This window comes from Giraffa tippelskirchi, chromosome X (genome assembly GCF_054371585.1).
Source record: "Giraffa tippelskirchi isolate mGirTip1 chromosome X, T2T-mGirTip1v1.2.pri, whole genome shotgun sequence".
In the NCBI taxonomy this organism is placed as follows: domain Eukaryota; kingdom Metazoa; phylum Chordata; class Mammalia; order Artiodactyla; family Giraffidae; genus Giraffa; species Giraffa tippelskirchi.
In genome coordinates, this window is record NC_137289.1 from 104751659 (window position 1) to 104763125 (window position 11467).

General features: G+C 41.6%; 1 protein-coding gene across 1 annotated transcript; it reads left to right on the forward strand.

Moving 5' to 3' along the window:
* The first annotated feature begins 1781 nt into the window (after window positions 1-1781).
* Window positions 1782-7378, forward strand: LOC145536376 (zinc finger X-linked protein ZXDB-like). The gene has a single exon (XM_081565588.1). The coding sequence runs from the start codon at window positions 1854-1856 to the stop codon at window positions 4260-4262; it is 2409 nt and encodes an 802-aa protein (XP_081421714.1). The 5' UTR covers window positions 1782-1853; the 3' UTR covers window positions 4263-7378.
* Window positions 7379-11467: the final 4089 nt, after the last annotated feature.

The window sequence follows — 11467 nt, forward strand, 5'->3', positions numbered from 1 at the left end:
ATTTCAAATAAACTATTGCTTAGGAATGCATACAAAAGTTGTCAAGCCATGTTTTAAAAAAAGCATTTTAGAAATGATTATCATAAAGTCAAGATAACGACTATATCCATAGGGGAGGGTGTGGGTTGTGATTGGGAGGAATACCAGTGGCTGTATTCTGGAAGGCTGGCAATGTTCTATTTCTTGACCTTGGTCCTGGTTACGTGTGTTTGCTCTTACAAGGAGCTTCCCTGGAAGATACATTATATGCACTTCTCTGTGCCTCAGATTTGAAAAAAATAAATGCTATCTCCAAAAAAACATAATAGAAAGAAAAATGTGTGATGTAGAAAATTTGATGTGGTTTGCACTGTTATGGATGAAAAACTTGATCTTTTAATCAAGAGAGCAGCAAGTGTCCATTATCATTAAAAGAGGGGAAAGAAGGGATTATTTAAACTGTCATTTAGTCACTAAAGACATCTGACTCTTTTGGGACCCCATGGACTGTAGCTGGCCAGGCTCCTCTGTCCATGGGATTTCTCAGCTAAGAGTACTGGAGAGGGTTGCCATTTCCTTCTCCAGGGAATCTTCTCGACCCAGGGATGGACCCAAGTCTACTGCATTGGTAGAAGGATTCTTTACCACTGAGCCACCAGGGAAGCCCATTTAAACTATAGGTATCCCATAATCTAGCCAGCACTTGAAACCTTTCTCTTGCCAGATAATTCACCCTATATTTATATCAATTCCCAACTCACTGATGACTGACAAAGTTGAGGATCATCATCAACATTAATAAGATCATTAGGCACCACAGGCCAAATCCATTACAATGAGACTAGGCCACCACACTTAAATGCAAGCAGGCACACCTAGGCTACTGGGCAGGCAAAAGGCATCTGTGCCTTTTTCTCAAGAGAGTCCACTACAGTAATTTAGGGTTTAACTTTATCACATTACACCAGTACTGCTGTCCAGAGACCTCCGCGTGCTGGAGAATCTAGAGTAAGCTGAGAAATGTCCGCATCATGCTGTGAGATTGGACATTAAATTTACCGTGGTGTACCCAAAGCTGGAAGAGCAAAGAGTTGGTTTAAGTTGTACACCTTGTAGGGAGAATCCAGGAGTAGGTTGGGTCTTCCAGATTTCAATATAAATTGCTTCATCCTCCAGGCCTTGCATTTCTAGGCTCAACAGTGCTAACCTGCTTTGACCCCACCTCTTACTCATTCTAGTCTCTGCACCATTAGGACGGAAAATTTAACTATGGGACAAATTTTCCTGAGGACATTGCTCAAGACAATTTTGAATATGAAAGTCTCCAGGAAAATTTTTAAAAAGACATCCTTTTCCACAGTGTATTCTCAAAGGAATTTTCTGTCACCTATCAATCCAGCCAGCCAGCCATCCTATACACAGTGTTTAACACATGGTAAGTGCCACCTGCCATGCTTAGCACTGGAAGGGACTGGGGTGTGTGTGTTTATTTTGGTACATATCGTGAGGTTCCGGTTTATGTTGCCATTTAGTAGATAGATACCTAAGGTATTCATTCCAGCACTTTTTACTGAAGTGAACTGCCGTTTCCCTTGTATCTCTGAAGACCTCCTTGATTTCCTACTAATATTAACAGTGGAACTTATTTATGTATATGAGGCTCTGCCCCTGGGCGTTCTATTCTGTTCTAGAGACCCTGTACAAGAATATTTAAATCACGGTGGCGTTAAACACGTTTTAATATCTGATAGGGCCAGTTTCTGCGCAGTGCACATTTTTTTTTCCCTTTCAGGAACGTGTTCGGGCCCGCGGCAGGGGGCGGGATCGCGCCTCCTCCGCGTCTCTGGTGAGAGTGGAGCTTCACGGACGCAGAGATGGAAATGCCGAGGCTGCTACCGGCTCGTGGTACAAGACAAGGCGGCGGAGCTGGCAGCCCCGAGGGCGGCGGCCGGATCCGCGGAGGTCCTGACCCGCGGGTCGGTGAGGCCCCGGCGCGCCGCCTCCTGCTGCTCCGGGGCCCCCAAGATGGCGGGCCCGGGCGGCGGCGTGAGGAGGCCAGCGCGGCTTCTTCGTGCCCAGGCACGGGCCCGAGCCCGAGCCCGTTGGCGCTGAGGCCCGATCACGCTAGCGGCTGTGGCAGCGGCGGCGGCGGCGATGACTTCTTCCTGGTGCTGCTGGACCCGGTGGGTGGAGACGTAGATACCGCGGGCGCTGGCCAGGCCGCAGGGCCCGTGTGGAGGGAGGAGGCCGGGCTGGGCCCAAGGCTCCTGGGGGGCGAAAGCGGCGCGAACCCCGAGGGCCGCCCTGCACTGGGCCCCAGCTGCCTGTCGGCTATCCCCACTCCAGTCCCGGCCCTGGCCCCGATCCCCGCACCAGGCCTGGGCCCTGCCGCGGCCTTCGCAGGCACTGTCACCATTCACAACCAAAACCTGCTGTTGCGCCTGGAGAACGGCGTCCTCACTCTGGCCACGCCCCCACCGCAGCCCGGGGGTCTGATAGCCCCGCAAGCTGGAACCCCTCACGCCGCGCAGCCTGGAGACTGTCCAGAGCTGCCGCCCGACCTCCTGCTGGCGGAGCGGGCAGAACCTGCGCCTGCCCCCGGGCCTGAGGAGGAGGCTGAGGGCCCAGCTGCTGTTGAGAGCCCCCGCGGGCCGCCAGGTCCAGGCCAGGGCGTGTTGGTGTACCTGTGTCCTGAGGTGCAGTGCGGACAAACCTTCGCCAAGAAGCACCAGCTGAAGGTGCACCTGCTGACACACAGCAGCAGCCAGGGCCAGCGGCCCTTCAAGTGCCCCCTGGGTGGTTGCGGGTGGACCTTCACCACCTCCTACAAGCTTAAGAGGCACCTGCAGTCACACGACAAATTGAGGCCCTTTGGCTGCCCAGCAGAGGGCTGTGGCAAGAGCTTCACCACCGTGTATAACCTCAAAGCACACATGAAGGGCCACGAGCAGGAGAACTCATTCAAATGTGAGGTGTGTGAGGAGACCTTCCCCACACAGGCCAAACTCAGTGCCCACCAGCGCAGCCATTTCGAGCCTGAGAGGCCCTACCAGTGTGCGTTTTCAAGCTGCAAGAAGACGTTTATCACAGTGAGTGCCCTGTTTTCCCATAACCGCGCCCACTTCAGGGAACAGGAACTCTTTTCCTGTTCCTTTCCTGGCTGCAGTAAACAGTATGACAAGGCTTGTAGGCTGAAAATTCACCTTCGCAGCCACACTGGTGAGAGACCATTCCTTTGTGACTTTGAGGGCTGTGGCTGGAACTTCACTAGCATGTCCAAACTCCTAAGGCACAAACGGAAGCACGACGATGACCGGAGGTTCATGTGCCCCGTGGAAGGGTGTGGGAAATCTTTCACAAGGGCTGAACATCTGAAAGGCCACAGCATAACCCACCTGGGCACGAAGCCTTTTGTGTGCCCGGTGGAAGGTTGCTGTGCCAGGTTCTCTGCTCGCAGTAGCCTCTACATTCACTCCAAGAAACACTTGCAGGATGTGGACACTTGGAAAAGCCGATGCCCTGTCGCCACTTGTAATAAACTCTTCACATCCAAGCACAGCATGAAGACCCACATGGCCAAAAGGCACAACCTGCGCCAGGATCTCTTAGCTCAGCTGGAAGCTGCAAATTCTCTTACACCCAGCAGTGAACTTACCAGCCAGGGGCAGAGTGACCTCAGTGATGCTGAGCTTGTGTCTCTCTTCTCTGATGTGCCTGGTAATAGTTCTGCTGCAGTACTGGACACGGCATTGGTGAACTCTGGGATCTTGACTATTGATGTGGCTTCTGTGAACTCAACTCTGGCAGGAAACCTCCCTGCTAATAATAATAATTCCTTAGGGCAGGCGGTGGACCCTCAGGCCTTGATGGCCACCAGTGACCTTCCTCAAAGTTTGGATACCTCACTCTTCTTTGGAACGACAGCAGCAGGTTTTCAGCAGAGTCCCTTAGATATGGATGATGTCTCAAGTCTAAGTGCGGGGCCGTTGGCATCTCTGAGCTCTTTGGCTGTGAAAAACTCGACTCAAGAGCCCCAAGCTTTGACCCCTAGCAGTAAGCTAACAGTAGACACAGATGCTCTGACTCCTTCAAGCACCCTTTGTGAAAACAGTGTCTCAGAACTACTGCCACCAACCAAAACGGAATGGAATGTACATCCTGACTCTGACTTCTTTGCACAGGAGGAAGAAACCCAGTTTGGATTCTCCAATCCAGCAGGAAACCATGGCTCTCAGAAAGAAACAGATCTTATCACAGTGACTGGCACCTCATTTTTGGTATGAACTAAACTCTGTTCATTCCTTGCCACATGGCTTACTTTTATTGATGGCACTCAATTTTGAGAATGTTCTGGACTGAATGCTTAAATACAGTCATTTCTTATAGGTCTGAAGAAGAACAGAGCCCTGGGCTACAAGTTTGGAGATTTAAATCCTGATCTTGAGTCTGGAACTGGCGGGTTGTGTGACCTTGAACAAGTCACTTATCCTATCTGAGCCTTAATTTCCTTATTTATAAGATGAGGTGGTTTGAATAGATTGTTTCTAAGGTCTTTTCAACTCTATGATTCCTTGATAATATGCTTCTTTCCTTGAGAAAAATAAGAACATTTTTTCAGTGATGTTGCATGTGCTTTTTTCAAACATGCATAATATACACATGATATAATGACCATTCATGTACATGACACCCAACTTCAGCTATTACCAATTCATGAATATTCTTGTTTATCTAATCTCCATTCATACCCTCTTCCAGTATTATTTTGAAATGAATACAAGATATCACATCATTTCAACCATAAATATGCAATATATAGTTCTGAAAAGCATGGGCTCTTTTGGAAAAATCTTCAATTCCATTATCATACTTAAAGTTAGTGGTAATTCCTTGATATTGTCAACATTCCAACTTATAATTGTCTCATAAATGCTATTTGTTGTTAACATTTAAACAGTTAGAATCCGAGTAAGCCTCTTAAGTGTCTTTTTAATCTGTATGTTACCCTGTTGTCTCTTTGCATTTAATTCATTGAAGAAAGGTTATTTTACATGTAGAGCTTGCCACAGTCTTAAGTCTTGGTGAATATATCCATATGGTGTCACATTCCTCTACACTCTATTTCCTTAATTTGGTGTTTGGATATAGAGACTTGGTCAGAATGGAAATATGATTTGGGGGCCATGAATGTTTAATGTGTTGTGTTCTTTTAGCATGTGGCACAAAATGTCTGGTTTTCTCTTGGATATTTGCAGCTGCCAGTGATCAGTGCATTAATTCATAGTTACCTTTGCTTCTGATATCATGAATTGTTCTTGTAGAGTTACTATTAGTGGAGGAAGAAATGCTGCTGAAGGCATATATAAAAATTCATTAGAAATATATTCAATGACAAAACATTTTCTTGAAGATAGAACTAACAAGGAGAAAAAGGTAACAAAAAATGTGTTGACTCTGCTGACCATTTATCTTCCTTGCCTCTTTTGATGATAAGAGGGTTTGTTTTTATAGAAATTGCCAGCCAGGACTTTGACATGAAACAGCATGTGCATGCTTAGTTACTCATTCATGTCCGACTCTGCGACCTCATGGCCTGTAGCCCGCCAGGCTCCTCTGTCCATGGGATTTTCCACTGCAAGAATACTGGAGTGGGTAGCCATTCCCTTCTCCAGGTTATCTTCCTGACCCCAGTCTCGAACCTGGGTCTCCTGTATTGCAGACAGTTTCTTTACCATCTGAGCCACTAGGGAAGCCTGACATGAAACAGACACCGGGTCAAATTCATGTTGAATAAGTGGCCTTGAATAAATTAGTTTCACTAAGCTTCAGTTTCCTAGCTGTCAAATGGTCATAGCAATGCACATACATAGCTAACACACTGAGACTTTTAATCCTTTCCAGTTTTTAATAGGTAAGGGAAAATATTACATGCTTTGGCTTATCTTGCTGAATTTATACAATCCTTTCACCCTCTCAATCCTCCTTACTATAAAGAAGAAATTGGAATAATTTGATCCTGTTCCTGTCTAGACAATAAGATTTGTGAGAGTTAGGTTGAAGCTGGATGGGGAAATCTCTTTATTCCCTCCACTGTATTATTTCCTCCCCACCAGGAATTTCTGTGGCTAATGCCAGAAGTGGAAACCATTACTCACAGGTATATCTGCATCCCTATTCATTAGACCAATCTGTCACCATCTTTGCTCTCATTCAGAGTTAGACTTTGCAGTAACTGCAAAGTCGCTTGTGCATGAAACTGATAATGGAGCAGAGAAAGTTTCCTCCTCCCTGTGGTTTGGAGAGCTCACTGCATTTTCCCAGAGTTGAAAGGAAAGTTTGAAGCTGAATATTGTGTAAAATGTCTGTCTCACATGAGTGTGGCATTTTGAATTTTGTGGAATATCTTCACAACTGTTGTTCAGAGCAACCCCGTGTGGTGGTTTTGGCAAATTCTGCTGTGACTCATGGCATTTTAGCAAGTGCACATTCCAAATGGACTTTGGCTAGTGACTGACAGTTCTATATATAGCTTAAAACAAAGAAGATAAATTCTTTTCACCTCTCCTTTCCCACTCATCCAACTTTCATGATTTATTACTGTGTCATAACTAGCTTCTGTTTTCCACTTTAATTGGTTTCTGTTACTTTCTGTTTACTTTCTCCCCCGTCCTTGTTTGTGCATTCCAGCCCTTGCCATGCCTTACTTTTTACTTTTTAATGGATAGATCTCTTCTTGCCACTATTCCTCAGATTTCCTCATAGCCATTTTCTTCCATTGATAACATTTGCTGAGTGTACGCTTCAGTTGTGTGTATAGTAAGAAGTTATTTTCTGAGCTTAAATAATCCTGTGTGTATATATATGACTCAGATGATATAAGACATTATTTTCTATATTGTGCAGACAAGAAATGGATTTCTGTTTCATTATTTCCATTTTTAAGAAATTTTTGCCAAGGAGTTCAGTTAAAACTCTTTATTTGCTGTAGTGTACTAGCCCAGTAGTGTTTGCATGTGAATGTCTATGGATGACATTTATTGTAGCGCTTTGGAAGTGCACCAAAAAATTGTCACTTTGAAATGTATATGTACTGTGTGTAAGGGGTATACACACACATCCACATAAATATATTTTTAAAGTGGTTTTATTCATTTAGTGATAAAAAGTAGGTATACTTTTGTAAATCAGAGAAGTGCTCAGAATTTCATTGTGTCTACTCGGTGTTTTCTCTTTGCTTTAGAAATGTTTGTATTCATAAAGCACATTTAAAAATATTGTAATTCATTAAGGACTCTTAAATTGACCACTATATTGCATATCTGGCAGTTAACGTGTGTCGAGGATTGAAATGAACACACAAGTAGCGAGCATCAAATAAATTACTTACACATGAAGAGAATTTATACTGTGATTTCTTTTTTGAATTCCTTAAACCAAGTTCCGTCCAATAAAAAAATCATTATACTTTTTCCTACTCATTGAATTTTCAAAGGACAGATGTTAACTTTTCTCATGGGTTCACAGGATTTCATTGAACAAATTCGTTCAAATAATTCCCTTTCAACTCCATTTTCTAGAAAAATGATGGACCTTTTTATACTTTAAAGGTGTGAAGTTAAATTTCTGTTGTTGATGGTTTAAAATTGCCATCACTCCTTTTAAATAATTGTGCATGTTTTATTTTTATTTTATTTTTTTTATAAATTTATTTATTTTAGTTGGGGGCTAATTACTTTACAATATTGTAATAGTTTTTGCCATACATTGACATGAATCAGCCATGGGTTTACATGTGTTCCCCTTCCTGGACCCCCCACCCACCTCCCTCCCCATCCCATCCCTCTGGGTCATCCCATTGCCCCGGCCCTGAGCCCTTGTCTCATGCATCGAACATGGAATGGTGTTCTGTTTCACATATGATAATATACATGTTTCAATGCTATTCTCCCAGAACGTCCCACCCTCACCTTCTCCCTCAGAGTCCATAAAATTGTTCTATGCATCTGTGTCTCTTATTCTGTCTCGCATATAGGGTTATCGTTACCATCTTTCAAATTCCATAATTGTGCATGTTTTAATTTAATCCTATTTCCTTTCTGCTTCTCCTCCATTTGGTTTATTAAAAAAATCTTGCCAATTGGAAGCATAATAATCTAATGGCTTAAAACAGGTTTATTTCTGGGTACTCTGTTGATCACATTGATCATGGTAAAAATATATTGGCATTGGCATTTTTACCAAGTAATGTAATGAATATAACACAATGCTGAATAGCAGGAGTTAATTATGGGTAAATTATGAAATTTATTTGTCTCTTCATGTTCTTATCCAGGAGGCATACGAGAAGGCAATTTATTAACTGGAGGTACCACTGTATTTATTTCAAGTTAATAAATACTTATTAAGCATCATTGTACAAAATACAATGTAACATATTAAGGGTTCTGTGAGAAGAGTAGTATGCAACTCTGACGTTTATGAAGATTACAGTTGATGGGAGACAAAAAAAGGTTAAATGGAGAAGAGAAACAGGAAAAGTTTAATTTGGTACCAAAATGACTGACAGGTGAAAAAAAAAAAACGGTAAGAATAATGAGTTTATTCTGAACACAGATGAGAGCCAGTGAACATGTTTAAATACAGGAGTCATATCATGAAAATGATATCTTAGAGTGTTAATATAATAGAAGTGTACAATATGGATTAGATGGTGCATGCATGCATGCTAAGTTGCTTTAGTCATGTCCAATTCTGTGTGACCCTATGATCTGTAGCCCACCAGGCTCCTCTGTCCATGGGATTTTCCAGGCGAGAATACTGGAGTGGGTTGCCATACCCTCCTCCAGGGGATCTTACCAACCCAGGGATCGAACCCCCATCTCTTATGCCTCCTGCATTGGCAGGTGGGTTCTTTATCACTAGTGACACCTGGGAAGCCTGAATGGTAGAGACTGGAATAGAAAACCAGTGAGAAAGCTTTTGCAGCAGTGCAGGTGTTCTATGACGAAACATGAACCCTGTACTAGATGATGTCAGTGGGAAATGACAAGAAGGAACAGATACTAGGGAGATAGCTACCATCATAGCAAATTAGAAATAACTCGTTTCCTTGGGGACTGTCATAATCATTTTCACTTAACAGTGGAGTAAGTAAGGAAAGTCTTTTTTGGAAATGAGTGTGTTAAAATGGTGTTTAGCTAAATGATAATTTTAAAATAATTGTTATTCCTGCATAAGCTATCCATATTGTGCTTTATCTGCTTTCTAAACAGCAACTGAGGGCCACTTCCTCTTTCTTAGTCCCCTCAGGCATTCTTAGAACTACCTACACAATTCTGATCCTTTTATTTCCCTTTCAATTATGAGAGGCCTCTTCAACTTGTCTTGAGTGAGACACTGAACAACATGGTACTATTTAGTTTACGTGGCCATTGAGCACTTGAAATGGGCCTAGTATGAATGTAAGACTGAATTTTTAATTAAACTTAATTTAGATTGAATCTGAAACAGTTTAAAATATTTTCTGTTAAACACAACTATACTGCCTTAGTAGGATTAAATTTCACTTTAATTATTGAAACTTTAACATCCAAATTGAGATGTACTGTAAAATACAAACATAATTTTGAAGGCTTAGTACACAAAAATATTTCATAGTATTTTTTATTGATTACACGTTGCATAATATTTGAATATTTTTCAGTGTTATTGTGGTATAATTGATGATAAAATTGTAAAATATTTAAAATGTACATTGTGGAGGTTTGATATTTGTATACATTGTGAGGTGTGTTAACTAACTAGATCCCATTCTTAGGGCCTAGTTAGTTAATTCATCCATCAAGTTACATATTTATTCATTTTTGAGGGAAGTAATATAACAGTAAAATTAATCCTAATCGTTTTTTACTTTTAAAAATGTGGCTATAGAAAAATTTTAAATTATGCATTATAACATTTAAAATGTTTTTAAAATTAAAAGCTACAGATATTACTCTTATTAAGTTTCTATTGGAAAGCACCAATCTGGATGTAACATTACCTCTCTCTCTCCAGACTACTCTGCATCAAAATGAGTTATGCAGTCTCTGCTGTGCATTGAGTACCTTCTATACTACTGTGGTTAAGGTTTGGTAGTTATTCTATTATATATTTAGGGTAAAATGATTTAAGTATTATCACAGACTTGGCCAAAATTTGGTGAATTGTTACTATGAATTTGAGCAATTCTTCATGAAAATTTTATTTACTGGAGTGAGTTTTACCTGCATTTGTCTCAGTTGGAGCAGGCCAGTAGTAGAATCGTCGAAGTCCAACATCGCTGGATCTTTGTGAGACTGGCTTGTGGCTCCTTAGCCAGAGTTACATCTGTCACTAGAGAAAATTGAGAGGCAAGTGGTGGCATAAGAACGTAGTCATGAGAACCCCTATCATAGTCTTCCCATTTTATAATTGCTTTATCCAGTAAAAGAGATAACCTTAAAAAGAGTGGAAGAAAAACAGTGAAAAATTAAAGGAGCATGAATTAGGAATTAGTCTGTATTTAATGGTACATTTGTTTTACCTACATTGTCCTACATTGTCAACTAAATTTCATTCTTTTTAATTGCTAACATTTAAAACCACATAAAACCCTTTTAATTGTCAGTTTTTCTAAAGAAAGAAGCCTAACAGTATTTTAAAAGAAAGCATCAACAGTCTAAAAGCACCAACAGTCTCTGACCCTTAATACCATCCTTTATACATGTTTACCAAGGTGCATGCTAAGTCACTTCAGTTGTGTCCGACTCTTTGTGACCCTATGAACTGTAGCCCTCTGGACTCTCTATCCATGGGATTCTACAGGCAAGAATACTGGAGTGGGTTTCCATGCCCTCGTTCAGGGAATCTTCTCGACCCAGGGTCTGAACCTATGTCTCCTGCAGCTCCTGCATTGCAGGCAGATTCTTTACCACTGAGCCACCAGGGAAATCCATTTACCAAGGTACCAATCATCAGTTATGTATTGAGTATGTAATATGTGAAGCACTCTGAGGTATTACACCTAAGTATGCTTCACTAATCCATTAATAAATATTTTACCTCTTAAGTACTCCTCATGTGACAAGTATTGTCCTTATGTTCAAAGACATGATCTAGATGGGAAATTATTAAAAACAATATATAACAGAATTCTAAAGAAGCACCTTATAGATTTTACCAGAGTAAGATCTATCATTTTAAGTGGATGTACTAGAAATGATTCTAGAGAATTTATACATTTTAAAAAATCTATTTATTTTTAATTGAAGGATAATTGCTTTATAATATTGTGTTGATTTCTGCCATACATCAATGTGAATCAGCCATAGGTATACATATGTCCCCTCCTTCTCGACTCCTTCCAACCTCCACCATCCCAACCCTCTAGGTTGTTACAGAGCCCTGGTTTAAGTTCCCTGAGTCATACAGAAAATTCCCATTGGATATCTATTTTACATATGGTAGT

Excerpts from the sequence above, each read along its gene's own strand:
- LOC145536376 (XM_081565588.1), top strand. The coding sequence starts at position 1,854 with ATGGAAATGCCGAGGCTGCTACCGGCTCGTGGTACAAGACAAGGCGGC.